General features: G+C 50.3%; 2 protein-coding genes across 3 annotated transcripts; one reads left to right on the top strand and one right to left on the bottom strand.

Moving 5' to 3' along the window:
- Nucleotides 1-509: 509 nt before the first annotated feature.
- Nucleotides 510-9,289, bottom strand: usp48 (ubiquitin specific peptidase 48). The gene is made up of 27 exons (XM_068742894.1): nucleotides 9,156-9,289; nucleotides 8,697-8,817; nucleotides 7,971-8,112; nucleotides 7,462-7,589; nucleotides 7,023-7,147; nucleotides 6,800-6,908; nucleotides 6,551-6,684; nucleotides 6,302-6,387; nucleotides 5,905-6,084; nucleotides 5,453-5,590; nucleotides 5,205-5,354; nucleotides 4,877-5,077; nucleotides 4,650-4,761; nucleotides 4,331-4,470; nucleotides 4,022-4,075; nucleotides 3,775-3,899; nucleotides 3,569-3,691; nucleotides 3,420-3,481; nucleotides 3,215-3,325; nucleotides 2,885-3,015; nucleotides 2,691-2,797; nucleotides 2,507-2,614; nucleotides 2,180-2,374; nucleotides 1,900-2,025; nucleotides 1,530-1,578; nucleotides 1,416-1,442; nucleotides 510-1,272 (listed from the first exon to the last, which is right to left on the bottom strand). The coding sequence occupies exons 1-27, from the start codon at nucleotides 9,287-9,289 to the stop codon at nucleotides 1,250-1,252; spliced, it is 3,141 nt and encodes a 1,046-aa protein (XP_068598995.1). The 3' UTR covers nucleotides 510-1,249.
- Nucleotides 9,184-15,440, top strand: LOC137898843 (calcium/calmodulin-dependent protein kinase type 1D-like). 2 transcript variants are annotated; one of them, XM_068742895.1, is made up of 14 exons: nucleotides 9,184-9,317; nucleotides 10,267-10,395; nucleotides 11,247-11,352; nucleotides 12,347-12,472; nucleotides 12,572-12,646; nucleotides 12,751-12,889; nucleotides 12,981-13,104; nucleotides 13,286-13,361; nucleotides 13,443-13,555; nucleotides 13,659-13,737; nucleotides 13,844-13,931; nucleotides 14,595-14,905; nucleotides 15,030-15,111; nucleotides 15,203-15,440. In XM_068742895.1, the coding sequence occupies exons 3-13, from the start codon at nucleotides 11,267-11,269 to the stop codon at nucleotides 15,091-15,093; spliced, it is 1,281 nt and encodes a 426-aa protein (XP_068598996.1). In that variant the 5' UTR covers nucleotides 9,184-9,317; nucleotides 10,267-10,395; nucleotides 11,247-11,266; the 3' UTR covers nucleotides 15,094-15,111; nucleotides 15,203-15,440. The 2 variants fall into 2 exon arrangements, with proteins under 2 accessions (XP_068598996.1, XP_068598997.1); XM_068742896.1 differs by lacking the exons at nucleotides 9,184-9,317; nucleotides 10,267-10,395 and having other exon boundaries at nucleotides 11,237-11,352.
- The last annotated feature ends 48 nt before the right edge of the window (nucleotides 15,441-15,488 follow it).

The following is a 15,488-nucleotide window of genomic DNA, read 5'->3' as shown; positions in this document are numbered from 1 at the left end:
TAAGAGGGACAGTGAAGGTCAGACGTTTTGGAGACAAGGTGAGAGACCAGACATGGTTTGGACATGACCAGAGGAGAGACAGGGACTATATCGGTAGAAGGATGCTGAGGATGGAACTGCCAGGGAACAGGACTAGAAGGAAGGATGGGTTGCTGTGGCGACCCCTCAGGGGACAAGAAGAAAGTCCAGTAGTAGTATTAAAGTTCCAGCACACATAAGAAACTATCCTGTTGGCCCTCAGTGGCGCCTCCAAAACCCAAACACCATTTTAAATGTAATTTAACCCGAAGCCATGAACATCCCTCATGCTAGTTTATACGCTTGCAAATCACCTGAAAAATAAAACCCAACCTCTGCAAAATGAATTTTTAAAAAAAATGCACCAGTTTAGGACACACAGAGCCCTTCGGCGACACACGCGGAAACGGCAGAGAGGAAATGCATGAAAACAGTTTTATGTAAATGAAAAATCCTTTAAAAATACGCAAAAAATATAAAATAAAGTCAATAATTTATTATCGAAGTTACAACTGTTATACCCAGCCGAAGGAGCCCCATCGCTGCCCCTCATATCGGTATAAAATTCAATATATAATGCACATTAATGATTAATACGGTAATACACAGTACCAGTAATAAACATTGGACCGACACCACATTCGGCTCGGCCCCGTGTGAGGAGAGAGTGCTTTGAAAATAACTTTATTTTCCATAAGAAATAACAGTGAAACGAACAGGACATCGCCGCTCGCCTTCTGCTCATCCGGTTCCGATATTCCCGGTTTTCCATCCAATGAGCGTCTGCTGGAATCCGCCTCCGTTATACACAACTGTGTAGCTACGCAACTCTGAACGTCACATGGAGAATACGAATATAGATCTGCTGTAGAGGTAATAGAGCATTTAAGAGCAGCCATCGTCGCAGTCCTTGATTCTCTCGACGGCCTCCGCCAGAAGCGAGCTCGACCTCAGACGCCAACAGATCCACCTCAGAATGATTACGAAGTTTAAATATCAAAAGGCCAGCTATGCTTCGAGGAGAGAAAAAAAAAAAAAAAAAAAAAAAAAGCTTTGCAACAGTCACAGTTTATTTTAAGAAAGCCAACTTAAAACGTAAAAAAACAAAAACAAATTAAAGCACTTATTTATATATGGACACTTGACAAAATCAAGCTTAAAAAAAAAAAGAAAAAAGAAATCTCCATCTGTTAGGCGTCCAATTCAAGCATAGCCTTTGGTACAGTGTTCCTCAGTGACCGAGAAGCCCAGTGCCTGCAGAGAGACGGACACAGCGGATCAGAACCAGAACCAGACACACACGTTAACGCAATACAAATACAATCGGCCCTTCAAAAACGTGCACGCAAAGCTCCGACACGGAGCCGAAACAATGCGGCTGGCGCCGCCCTGCTCACCTTTGAAGCCCTCCTCAGGCATCCCCACTGTGAGGGACGATAGGAGACAAACTGCATTTGTACAACGAAGGTTTTATTTTGAAATGCGGCAGCGATGAGGTGAACGCCTCTTACCCTGATACACGTCGTCCATTGCAGCGTAGTCTGATATCGGCTCATCTGCCTGTAAGAACACACACCGGGTTCAAAGGTCAAACTACTGTTACGAGACGGCGAGAAGGGGCGGCGACGTCAGTAAACGTGTCTGAAAGCTCCACTCGGGTCGTCACAAAGACACGAAGGAGCAACTCCTCCTCTCCCTGGGGTCAGAGATGGGAAAGAATCGAGATGTCTCACTCTTAACAGGCAATCAGAGAGCAGAACCCCCCCCCCCCCACCGGACCCGTGTTTGGGCGGCCAATGGGAGCAGAGGAGCGCTCCGTCGTTTCTTTATGCTAACCCAGAGGGGTAAGACTTGCTCTATGTAGCATCAGGAACAAAGTACCTTCAGACAGATGATGCTTTCGGGGATGACGCCTAAACTCCCGAGCGTGGCCGAGTCGTCGGTCAGGTTCTTTCCATCGATGGAGAGGTTCTGGTCAAACGGAGCCACAGAGAAGGCGTGCATGATCTACAGGGTCAGAACACGGCGAGGTTAGCGGCGCTAGCGCAGAAGGAGCAGAGTAATAAACTACGCTTCCAGCGCGCCACTCGAGAGCGAGTCCGGCTCCCGGGTAGCGTGCGCAGGAATCTAGCAGCGGACCCAGTCAACCGGGAGCCCCCACCTGGATTTTCAGTTCTTTCAGCGTCTGATTGGCTGAAACGATGAGCGCCTTCTCTCCTCGGAGTTTCCTGTGCCGGGTGCTTCTCCTGATTCCACCGAGTTTGGTCATGCTTGCCACGGGAGCGGCAGCCGGAGACGGAGCGCCGCCGCCGCCGCCGTCGTCGCTTAGCTTCAGCCGCTTCGCACCGTCTTCGGACTGAAAGACAACGTTTAGCAGCCGTGAGCGCTAAACGGAGAGGAGACCCCCCCTCCCCCCCCGAAGCTCCCGTCTGCACTAAAGAGGCGCGGCGGTTCAGGTGGCTGCGTCTGAGCGTCTGCTTTCGTTCACCTGGCCAAAGTCTGGGTCTCTCTCGCCGTCTTCCTTTGGATGCTCTTCCCTCTCCTCCTCTGCCTCGGAGCTGCTAGCGGTCAGTTCCGGAGCCGCCTCCTTTATCATCTGAAGCAGAGGTCCGGATTAAGCACGGAGACTCGGAAGGACCAGGCGTCCATTTAGCGGCCTTCTGGCGCCCTACCCGCTTGTCTTCGAGGACCTTGCGGATGTAGACGGTGGCCTGGGTGTACTCTCGGAGGTCCCTCTGCTGCTGGAACAGGAAGCTCTCCCTGCACTCCCAGCACAGATCTGGAACAAACGCGCAGCGGCGTCACGGCGAGCGCGACAGGGAGCGACTTTCACAAGGGAGCTCGGGTGCGCCGGCTGCGCTCTCACCCGGCTGAGTCGTGTACAGAGCGGTGGCGCCGGTGGGCGCGGCCTCTTTGAAGCAGTGGATGGAGATTGGTTGGTCGACAATGAAGAGTCTGCTGATCACTTCCCATTCGCTGGGCCAGAGTAGAGCTACACTGTGCAAGAAAGACAGCACGACATGAGACACGCACTCGCTAAACACGCGCCACCTGTAACCGTGGAAACAACCCCACAAACAAGCCTCTTTCCTGCTCGCCGTTCGCGTAACGTTTTGGTCCTGGCGTTTCAGACTTTTTAGGATGAACGTTACTCTGCTTCAGGCAACCATCGAGCAGAAACGGAGGAAGAACTCACTGCTGCGCGTCGCCGCCCATCAGCGAGTCGTAGGTGAACATGAAGCCCCCGTGGGGACAGAGCAGCAGCGTGTTGCCCACGTTAGACACCGGGGAGGACTTAGTGGGTCTCCTACAAGATAAAAGACATCGCAACACATCCGACATTCAGTCCTGTTCCAGACACAGATTTGTTGTTTTTGTTTTTAATAGTTGCAGAAACACACCTGATGAATTTCCTCCACTCATCCACAAAAAAAAGGGGCACAATGTAAAGAACGTCCGTGCCCTGGAGCGACAGAGAACAGAGGGGGGGGTTACTGGTGGAACCGGCTCGGCCCGAGAGAGAGGTCACATGACGCGCCGCGCCGTCTACCTGAGGCCACTTGGCCAGCGTCGGCCGGTTCTTCTCGTTGAAGAGGTTGGGAAGCTGATTCTTCTGGTCCATGGCCATCATCTTACTGACGGCCTCGTTGTCTTTTTCCTCCTGCTCTAAAGTCTGAACACGAGAGTGGACGTTTAAACGATGCTCCACCGCGTTGGGAGTGAAAGGTCAGCGCGGTGCAAACGCCGTCTACTCACCAGGCACTGCTGACAAGACTCCTGATTCTGGGTGAACTCGGGGGCTTTGTGGAAGTACGCCCGCAGCTTGGTCCAAACTTCAGGGGACACCAGCTTCCGCTCGGTCTCCAGGATGGTCAGCCCCCCTGCGGCAGGAACAGGTCTCACAGAGCGGCGTTTAAAGCCCCCCCCCCAAAACCTCATCGCAAACAGCCGAGCATGCATGGCCGTGTAACCACGGCGACGCGATGGGAGGATGTGACCGCACCGTGGCTGCAGACGACGTCCTCGTTGAAGGTCTTCATCTCGTCCTCGGTGCCTTCTGAAAGCTCGGGACCGAACTCTGCAGTCGAAAAACAACCAAAAGTAGAAACACTCAAAACTCCTGAGATCTAAAGCAGCTCGGAAGACCAAACAGCCACTTTGAACCAACTGGGGGGGGGAGGGGGGGCGCCGATGACACGTCGGGAACGACTCGAACCACATGGAGACGCTTTTCTGTGTCCGGCCCGAATGGCGGACCGTGGACGAAGGCCCAGCCGGAGGAAGCAGCCCCCCCCCCCCCCACCCCACTCACCTTTGCTGTTGCCGTGCGGCCCCTCCCCGTTGGTCTGGCCGTTGCTGCGTTTGCTTTCTTGCTCGTCCTCCTCCAGCTGATCCAAGGCCAGCTGCCTCCAGCTGCGCAGAGAAGCTTTCCCCACCCAGTAGCCTTCACCGCTGCCACAGACAGAGAGCAGGAGGACCCATGAGCACCAGGCAGCGATACCGGCTCCAACCCCCCCCCCCCCCCGAGGATGTGCATCCTTTCAGGCGCGTCGTTGCTGGCTATACGCTCCACCCGACACCGACTCTGCGACCCCGCGGCCCGCTAACCGACCGTCACCCCGAGCGTTTACCTGGGCGAGCGTTTCACCAGGTGGGAGACTTCCTTGTAGTCTTCGTTGAGCTGGTTCTTCAGGCGCAGCACCCTGCAGCGCTGGCCGACACACTCTCTGCACAGGGAGGAGCCTGGAGACACACACACACACACACAAAGGTGGAACACACAGCGGCAGCACGGTGAAAGCAAGCGTCAAACCCTGGCAGGTACGCAGGAGAGGCCCCGCCCTCGGCCCGGACTCACCGTCCAGTCTGGGCCCCCCGCCGTAGCGCTCGTAGAGGAGCCGCGCCGCCTCGGGGGACACCCTCTTCGAATCGCCGACCTTGTCCGGGTGCAGTTTTCCGTGAGAACACAAGAATTGGCAGTTGTCGATTTCTTTCGTGGCGGTGGAATCGTCCAGCCACTTCTTCAGCCAGTCCAGCGGGATGAACTCGTACGGCTCGCCTGAGACACGGGAGGCGGACGCACGTCAGACACGAAAGCCCGGCGCCGCGTCCCGACAAAGCCAAATCACGGCAGACATGGAGAGCGTTTCCTGTTCACGGGCAGGATCAGGGATGTTTTTACCGACCGTCTCTCGTGGGTAAGAGCTCGAAGAGCTCCTTCACCTCCTCGTGCTTGGCTTTGCCCTTATCCACGCTCTGTTTCCTCATCTCGCCCATTTCTCTGCACCACTCCTCAAATTTATGGTTGTCTTGGTCCACCAACCGCTGGAGGAAGGCTGGCGGCCGGGACACAAACGAAAGTCATCAGACGAGCTACGCAAAAGTGCCGAAGGCGGTCGTCTCTGCTTTCCCTGTCGTGAATCCTGCAACTCACTCGGCACCTCGACGATGGTCCGGGAGGGGTCAGAGGTCTCGTCCTCCTGGACCTTGTACACCAGCATGTAGGCGTTTCTGGAGCAGTGGTAGCCTTTACTGCACTTTGGCTTCCGAGTCTGGGACTTGGCCGTCTCAGCTGACGAGAGAAAGACGTCCACAGATCGTACACCTGAACTCGGCTGGTTCTAACTCTAACGTGTGTCTTTATCGAGCTTCATAAGAAGCAGGAGGCGGGGCCTTTAGGTCCATCTAATTCCCGGTTTAGTGGTTAATGTTTGATTGGCTCCCTTTTTTTTTTATATTAACGATAAACCAGTTTTGCATCTTTGCTTCCCAAAATGTTTCTCCAGAACTATCGTCTTAAAAACGAAATTTTTGTTTGTGCTCCACTTACTGCCACCTACAGGCATCTGTGTGTTACTACACCGCTTAAAACGCAGCGCTCCTCACCGATGTCCTCCTCTATGCCGAGCTGCAGCTTCTTGCCTTCCATCTTCTCGATTTCCTCGTCATTGAATTTGTACCAGTCGCCGGTGCGAGCATCTTTCACGTGGGCGATGTAGTGGCCCGAGTAGGCGCTGATGCCGCGATGGATCAGCACGGCGCTCAGCTCATACACACACTTCTGGTCTGCAGAAACAACAACAAACACCTCCTGTTGTCTGGGGTGAGACGCAGCACAGCCGAGGACTCGATGCAACACCAAGCAGTGAAGTGTCACCTGCTACGCCCGAGCGCCTCTGAAAATGTACATCTTTACTCTTTAACGCCATTTCTTGCCCTTTAAAGTCGAAAGGAGTTGACTGGCCTGCGTAGCCGCCAGTTGTGACATCGTCGACGCTCATACCTGCTTTTCCTTCTAAGAAGGGACCCATGTCCAGCTGCTCCGGGAAACTGATGAAGGTGTTGAGCTTTTTCTTGTGGCCCGTTTGTCTGGAGAAAAACACCCGTTATTTACCGAGCAGCAGAAAGTGGAGAACGGCGTCAAAGAGGGAAGCGGCGAGGTGAGGCTGGACCGAGCGCACACGTCCTCCTACGCCTGCCGCAAAAAGCGGCGTGGCGGCAACAGCGAGTCCGCGGGGGGGGGACGGCTGACCTGTCAAAGACGAAGCGCATGAGCTGCAGGTTGAGGGTTGGCGGCAGGCTGTGCAGTTTGATCCGCCGGGTGGCGCTCTGTTTACTCTGACAGCTCTCGCAGAAGTAGCGGTTCTCCCCATCCAGCTTCTCCTCCTGCAGGAGGGCAACACGGAAAAACACAAGCGCAACCCCTGCTGTGAAAAGCAGCAGGTTAAGTCTGGGAGCCGGAAAGGAGGAGAACCTTCCACGACCAGGGAATGAGAACTACCTTCAGGAACTCTGTGACGCACTCGGTCAGGTTCTTGTGTCCCTGGATGTTCAGCTCCAGCTCGTAGAATCTGGACGGCAGAGCAGAGGACCGCCCGCACTGGCCACAGCTGGAGGACAACGCCATGACAACGGACCACACCACGTCAGGTCAAACAACGGCTGCATGATCCAACAACACACGCTCTAGGTTCTCTCTCCGACATGAATGAAATAAACCTTACACAGTGACGTAAGAAAACTGTCCACAGAACTGCTGCTGGATGACATTCTGGAGCGTCGTGTTCTTCTGCTTGGACAGCGTGTCTTCCAACAGAGACAAGAAAAGCTTGGAGAACTCCTGCGCGTCCTGGAAAAGAAAGGCTTCGAGTGAGGCGAAGAGAAGCCAAGTCTCACGTTGCTCCTTCTCTCAATCCCTCGGCGAGATTCTGAAGCTAAAATCTGCTAATCATCACCAAGAAAACGTTTAAATCTCATTAGTGTTTGACAGAAGATGGATTTCCAGAACGCTTTTGCGTCACATCGAGATGTTTTTCCATATTTTTCTTCTCTCCTCTGGGAGTAGAGTAGCTTCAGATACTATTAGATATATTTGTGTCTCTTTTATAATCATTTATAATAATCTCCCTCTTTGGTGCGGGTCAGCGGTGCTTGGAGGGTTACCTGCTGCTGCCCCGTGTCCAGGCCCAGCGCTTTGACCAGCCCTGAAGGGTCGATGTACTTCCTGTTGCTGTTCTGCAGGAGGGCAAACAGATACTGGAGATGCTCACAGATGGACTGAGGCTCGTAATCTGAAAGGAAGGGAGACGCTCGTCTGAGATGAAGACAAGACGAAGAGCAAAATGCTTTCACGCGGCGCAAAAGTCAACGCTCACTCCTCAGAAACACTTCAAAGAACGATCACGGTGAAATATTTCTAGGGACTGAATCCCGTGTGTCGGTGGACGTAAAGGAAATCAACAAGCCGCGTTCTGATGCCAGTGAATGATGGAGGGATCGGCCTCTGATAAAAAGCGCAAATAAGTAAAGTTGTCATCAGGAAAGATTTTATATTCATCGTTATAAAAAAACAAGAACGATCTCAATAAAGAAATCTGATAGAAAGAGAAGATTTCTTCAGCTGTACCATCTACTTGGGAAAAAATACAGGTGACGTGCAGAAGTCAGTTCACCAGACTCGATGTTGTGCTCCTGCGCTCGGGCGTTGTGGCACTGATACAGGATCCTTCGCAGCTCCAGGTTGTGGAACCACACTTGCAGGAACGTGTTGACGTAGCAAGTCGCACCGAGGTTAGTCAGGCCCACAAATGTGTTCTGGAAGGAGACGGAGCGAGGCAGGATTTAGATATCATTCCATCGGCAGCAGATATGAGATTACAAGCAGACAGCCGAGGTAGAACTTTGACATACGCAGGACTGAATGTTGATTTTCAAGGTTCTACGACAAAAACCGTTAAAGCTGCTCTCTGGTTGAGTTTCAGCAGCAAACACAAAACATTTCTACATTTGTAACGCGGTAGAAAATAATTCGGGTAAGAGAATGATTGTTACTGACTCGCTACGGCCAAATCAAACTCAGATATGTTACCTGATTCCTGACGATGTAAGAATCAGATCAGAAATCAGTTGAAATCTCTCCGACTGAGCATGTTTCAATTCAATGTCGGTCAGCGACGGCACACAAAGTAAAATACGGACGAATGCAAATGAAATCCAGAAGCATGGAAATGATTGGATCAAATTACATTACACACAGGAAGAAGTGAACGCTTGCACAATCAGTAAACTGTTTGAGTATCACGTACAACTATAAAGGCAAAAGTATCAAGACAGACGGCCAAAGCAAATGAGTTTAAACAGAGGATTAAGTAAAATAACACAAAGGAGAAAACTAATACCTTGTCTCTGCGCTCTGAATTTGGGTCGTCGATATTATGGAAAGTATTTTCATCGATGTCTCCGAGCCAAGCCTGTTCACCAATAGCCACAAGACAGTTGGGATTTCCTTTGCAGTTCCTCCTGCAAAAAAACAAGCTATTAATATTAATATTTAGTAATAACTTTAGACAGTATATACCCTTGAAATAAAACTTGATTATGCATTATAGGCTTGCAAACTATCATCCTTTAGACGATCTATTCTGTAATGTGTAAATTTGAGGATCTGATGTTCATGACCTTTCAAAGCTGCTCTACATGCTAAGATGGCTTGTTCACTTCAAGTAAACAAATGATTTCTGACACATCATTGAGCTGAAATGGCTCCTAAACTGGAAAATACATTTTAAAAAAAACATCTGCTACGAGTATGTCGTAATGATACAAGCGGCATGGTGCTCAGAATGTCACTGCTGTACCTGCAGGATCCTCTCTTGCAGGCCGGGAGATTGACGCGATATGCTAGATCGATATGCTCCTGGCTGATTTCTTCTGGTTTCACCGTTTCCACCCAACGCCAAGCCGCCTTTTCCAGCTGTAAGCGGGGAGCCATAATCCTAAAAGACAGCGTTGATCACATGGTGAGATCGGTGGGCGGAAAGCAGCAATACGTCGTCCAAACTCTTTCCAAAAAATGCTAACACAGTCGGCTAACAGAGGCTAAGCTACTTACTAGCGTGTTAGCATAGCATTTGCGTCACTTGGCCTATTTTGTTTAAAAGTGAAGCATGTCACATCACAAATCGCACCAATACACAAATCACAGAAGAGACGATGATTCGCAACAAATAGTATTTACGAGGAAACGTCCATAGCAATGTGCAAAGGTTATCTAGCTAGCTTAAATACACGTAACCCGGTACTTTCCATTTTACGCTACCGAACGCTAACGTAACGAGTTTATTGTGCCAAGGTAAAATATTCCCGAACCTTTCATACGTGCAGCTGCTTCACAAAAATATTTTATGCATTTTCACATTTTATTCGCGACTTATTTTAGATTTAGCGCCCTTACGTCAATTTATAAATAAATTATTTATTCCGCTAAAAATCAACACGACGTCAACAAGTGACGTGGTGACGTCATTTTCATGCGACTGAAGGGAGGAACGTAGAGTGACTTCAGGGACCTTGACGCGTTCAGATTAAACCGTCCTGCTATTTGTGGCCTAAAGATTATAGTCACTCCTTTTAATACACTCTGGACCACTTACTTTATTTAAAATGTATTTTATTTAAATTACAAAGAAATTGCAGTCACAATAATTGTTTACGCTAATATTGACTGTTTAAACCAAAGCAAATACTGTAATTGATATGTTAATTTAGAAAATGTTTTGTTAATGTATGACTTTATGTGGTTTATGTATAAATTCAAATCTAATATAATACATATAATATAATAATATATTAATCTAATTTACAGTAATACATAGAAACAATAGGATATATGCAATTTAGGTGAATAAACCCTATATTGCCTGGAGGTATAAATGTGATCATGAATGATTGCTTGTTTTTCTATACCAGCCAATTAGGACACAGCAAGGCGTGTTAATGCCAAACATGAATGAAGAGGCTCCGCCCCCTGCTCCTATGGCTCTGCGGTCCGCTTCATCTCGGACACCTCAGCTCACCCATCTCCGCGCCTCTCCTCAGGTAAAGCTCTTTATTAAAACCTGCGCTGCTGAAAATGTTCCGTTTTTCTTATTCAAGATGAGCGGGCAAGGCTAAGAGATCAGAAACGTCTCATTTTCACATAACGGCTGTTTACATTCAACTATTAGAGGGAACAGAGTAACTAATTTTACATGTATAAATGTTCTGTATAAATAATAATAATACAATTTTAAAATCAATAACAGTAACCCTGAAATTTTGTCTTGATAAATGAGTAAGTGTTGAACCCGAAACAGGCTGGTTAAGAAACAAGCCGCTTCTTCTAGGGATTCTAGTCAAATAAAGGTGTCCAGACTTTTTTTTATAAATGAAATAAATGTCGACAGTTAGAAGTTTCATTTAGCCGACGTCTTAAAAAGTGGCCATGAAAATATTACGTTTAAATTTTCATTTATTTTCTATGATACTGCGTTTCAGCAAACGTCTTTGAAGGTGGACTTTTGGACTTTTAAAAGGCCAAGATGCTAAAATGACCCAGTTGGTCATCGTGTCAGGAAACCAGAGACTCGCCCTTCTCCCCGCAGGCTGAGAGGATTAACCAACCCCTGACGCTCACCGCTCTAATCCTCTGTCCTTTTTAATCTTGCGTTACTGATAGCTACAGGTCAGAGACTGAGCTCCATCATGGGCATGCAGCTTTTATTGTTTTTACCTGAACATAGTGTCACTTCAGGGGAGCGACGCTAAAAAAGATTCTTTCTTCAGCGATACAGGCAGGATTTTTCTGTTTTTTTTTTTTACCCTTCAGTCTGATTTAGTTTGATTCATTTCGGTGAACAGGTTCGGCTGAATGTTTGACTCGCATGGAGTCCGCGTGCTTTCTGTTTCAGGAGCCTGCGGCAACGCCAAGATGGGGCGGAAGGACATCGTCTGCAACTGGAAGAAAACCGTCAGTAACATCAAGGAAGTCTTTGACTTCAAGGGGAAAATAGGAGCGTGAGTATAGACATCCGGCTCGGTGGGACGACCCAGACCCCGATTGTTCTTCCACTGGATTGGTGGATGGAACAGCTGACTGCCACCCGTTACCTGCAGGCTCAGGATAATCCTCTCCCTGTAATCTGGTCACACCTGAGCCTGCCAGCGAAGGACCCGTTCCACGGCCAATCATTAATGAACAGCTTGATCACATGACTTTTATCAAAGTCTCTGCCAAATCTTAGCGTTAAATTAGATGTCAAGAGCCTCTTAGTGGCGTTAAATAGCTGCTGGCTGTCCGGCAGTTTCAGCCACAGACAGGAAGGGTCTAATGAAAGGTGATTCATCCGAGGATATCACCAGAATGAAATCTGTGTCCATCAAGCATGTGGTTTAAATAAGGGATTTGAACCACTACAATGTAATAAAAAATCTAAAGATCGTAAATGAACCTGGAAAAACATTCGGTGCAAACTAGCCTCCTCTTCATCGCCCTGAAAGCTCTGGAGGCTCCGAGGCTGGCGCTGAGGTCAGCGCAGCAGGGAGCATCCCAGCCTCGCTTCATGATGGGACTAAGAGTCTGGCTGCAGCAGGTTGTGTCGGCAGGTACAGGCGTGTGCCGGAACGAGAGCTCCCAATGGTGCATTCAGGTTCTTAGTCAACGTGGGAAATAAGCAGACTTTAATATCGTCATGATTTCAGTGCAGCCACTTCCTGTCAGTGTCAGACACACCCGTGCTTGCACACACGCGTTCCCCTCTCACCCGCGGCGTCTGTGGACAGGCTCGTCTTCCTATTGGCTCACAGACATTTATTCATGGTTGCTTACATTCCAAAAGAACGTGCTGGAACCAGAGTTTAACACGTAGAATTGTTGTATAATTGTCCATCTAAAATGATTATTAAACCACGCAGAACCCAATCCAGGGGTTTTTGGCCTCGTGACAATGAAGCCGTGCTGCTTATTGATCGACTCGTTTTTCTCTCATTAATCCGGTGAATCTGTCTGCAGAGGCTCGTTCTCAGAAGTCTTCATGGTGCGGGAGAAGAAGACCGGACGGATGTACGCCCTGAAATGCCTGAAGAAGAAACACCTCGCCCATAGCAACCTGGAGAATGAGATCAGTGTCCTGAGGAGGTAGAATCTTTGCAACCCGACCCTTGAACTCGTAGAACCGAAGCTGGACCGCGTTAGCACGTTAGCTGCGCTTGACGAATGCCTTCGTCTCCGTTCCAGGATAAAGCATGACAACGTGGTGGCGCTGGAGGATTTCTACGAGACGCGCACGCACTACTACCTGCTCATGCAGCTGTAAGTATTGATCCACGCTATTGATTGGTAATGAACTGTGTTAAAAGCTTAATCAGGTCCCAAAAAAGGCAACGTGGCGCTGAACTCTGAAACGCTGTCGACAGGGTGTCAGGAGGGGAGCTGTTTGATCGCGTCCTGGACAGGGGGGTCTACACAGAGCGGGACGCCAGCACCGTGATCAAGCAGGTGCTGCAGGCGGTCAGCTACCTGCACGAGAACAGCGTCGTCCACAGGGACCTGAAGGTAACGCGGGGGGGGGGCGTGGCTTCAGCTGCAGACCCTCCTCCTGCGCAGGTGTTGACACGCTGCGCTGCTGTTGTTTGTGTCTGAGCAGCCCGAGAACCTGCTGTACTTCAGCACCGATGAGAATTCTAAGATCATGGTCAGCGACTTCGGCCTGTCCAAGACGCTGGGCCACGGCGTGATGTCCACCGCCTGCGGGACGCCGGGATATGTCGGTGCGTGACTCGCCCCGCATCCGTTTTCTAGGCGTGATCGAAGCGTGCTCGTTGGACGACAGACGGCTTTTGTGTCGATTCAACATTTTTGAACCAGACGATCATCTTTTATGTGACGAGGGAGGGGGGACACACACAAGGAAAAGACGTCTAAACGGTGCGTCTCTGCGTCCCTCTGCAGCCCCTGAGGTTCTGGCCCGGAGACCCTACAGCAAAGCGGTGGACTGCTGGTCCATCGGGGTCATCGCCTACATCCTGTGAGTTCTGTTCAGCACGGTTCTCTGCGGGAGCGGAAGTGAAGGCGTCGCCTGAGCCCGGTTGTTGCATCTGTCCCGCAGGCTTTGCGGCTACCCTCCATTCTTTGAAGAGAACGAGATGCGCCTGTTTTCAAAGATCATGAGAGCCGAGTACAGCTTCCACCCCCCCTTCTGGGACGACATCTCCGAGTCAGGTCCGGAACCAGCAGAACCAGCAGAACCCATTAAGGAGACACCGACTGATTGTCTGGAGAACCGTCGGTACTGAGCATCAATCTGTCCGTTCTGTCTCAACAGCCAAAGACTTCATCAGGAACATGATGGAGAAGAACCCCAGCAAACGCTTCCTCACCGAGCAGGCGCTCGGACACCCCTGGTTAGACACACACGCACACACACACACACACACACACACACACACACGCGCACACGCACGCGCTGTGTGTGGTTTGTGTTTCACTGGTTTCACTGGTTTGATGCAGGATTGCTGGAAACACGGCCAAAGACCTCAACATTTATCATTCAGTCTGTGAACAGATGGAGAGAAGCTTTGCCAAATCCAGATGGAAGGTAGGAAATATTTCCAGCCGATGGATCCGTGTGTGTTTTTACGCGTTTTATACCACGTTTACGTCTGTTATGAGTTAAACGCTAGACATGTACATGCCGACACGCCTACTGGCAGGCCGATACTGACGCTGTAGCCTTTCAGAGCTGAGTTTAAAACACTTTTCACACACTTGAAGGGACATTTCACAGCAACATGCAAAACAACCCTAACCCATACCCTCCTAACTGGATCTACACCGCCCACATGGTGATCTGGATCAGCACCAAAAGGTTCTAGATCGTTCTTGGTATCTTTATACACCAATAATGAAAAGTCAAAGTGAATCAGAGCTGATGTGTATTTTTAACTGATTCTTGAATCCATAAATGGGTTTTAATGTTAAAATGTAATATTTGTTCCTGACCTCATTCTGGATCAGAACCAGAAGACATTTTTCTTGATTGTCCATATCGGATCAACCGGGATCAGGAGTAACCGATCCACATCCTGAAGAAAACACTCATGAGTTAAAGCTTCTATCAAACGAAAGCTGATACCAATTTGATCCATATTCGGGTTCCAGGTCAAGGATGGCGCCGTCAGATGTTGTGACATCCGTTTGACCCTGATCGGACGTTACACTCACATATAATCAACCTTCTGTCGCTGCACGTTTCAAACAGCAAGCCTTCAACGCAGCCGCCGCCATCCATCAAATGAAGAAGCTGCCGCTGTCCCCGAGCGAGCCCGCCCCCTCGCCTCCCTCCACACCTGGCATCGTCATCCACCTGGAGATGGAGAGACCCCTCCACGACCGGGCCGACGCCCTCGACCCGAACGGGAACCCGGTCCACGCCTCCAGCAAAGCAGAAGGCAGAAGAAGCGCTTTCCAGCCGCTGAGATCCGGTGGCGGTGAGCCCGGCAACGGCCCGGCCGCCGAAGAGGCCAATCGTCTCCTGTCGGAGGCGGACGCCCCGTTCAGGCCACCCAAAAGGTGAGAGCTGCTGTTCCACCTGCCGGAACAAGGGAACGGCTTCAGACTGGCCAGACGAGGTCCAGGCCGCCATCTTCCACACGGGTCCTCATGGCCGTTTTGTCCTGCTTGTGGTGTTTCGTAGTCTGGACGCCGTGGCTCAGAAGAAAGACCAGTCTCTCCAGTCCGGAGTGTGTTCTGTCATGTGATTGGCCGTCGAGCCAGAGGTAACCCTCACCTGCCTCGCTCAGAACTTCAAACACAATAGAAACGCTTTTGTTCTTCTTTCTTTTTTTTTACAATCTCTTGTGTTTGCAGTTTGTCCTTCGGGTCGACGGCAGCGAGCGGCGTCATCCGGCTCTGGAGGCGTCGATCGGATGCAGACGCGGCGGCGGCGGCGGCGGCGGGAACGCCGTTGCACCGATATCACCGCCAACGTTCTCACCGGACCGGACGGGAAGAGATTCCCTGTGAAGTGCCACAAGCCGACGCGCGGGATGAGTCTGACCTCACAAACGGAGTGACGCTGTTTTCTACTTTCACAATAAACGCGTGTGTGGCGTTTCTGCTTCTTCTTCTGTGGTGCTTCTTCTCCCATGAAGCT

This window comes from Brachionichthys hirsutus, chromosome 8 (genome assembly GCF_040956055.1).
Source record: "Brachionichthys hirsutus isolate HB-005 chromosome 8, CSIRO-AGI_Bhir_v1, whole genome shotgun sequence".
NCBI lineage: Eukaryota > Metazoa > Chordata > Actinopteri > Lophiiformes > Brachionichthyidae > Brachionichthys > Brachionichthys hirsutus.
The sequence above is the reverse complement of the archived record's forward strand: the minus strand, read 5'-3'. Positions and strand labels throughout refer to the sequence as shown.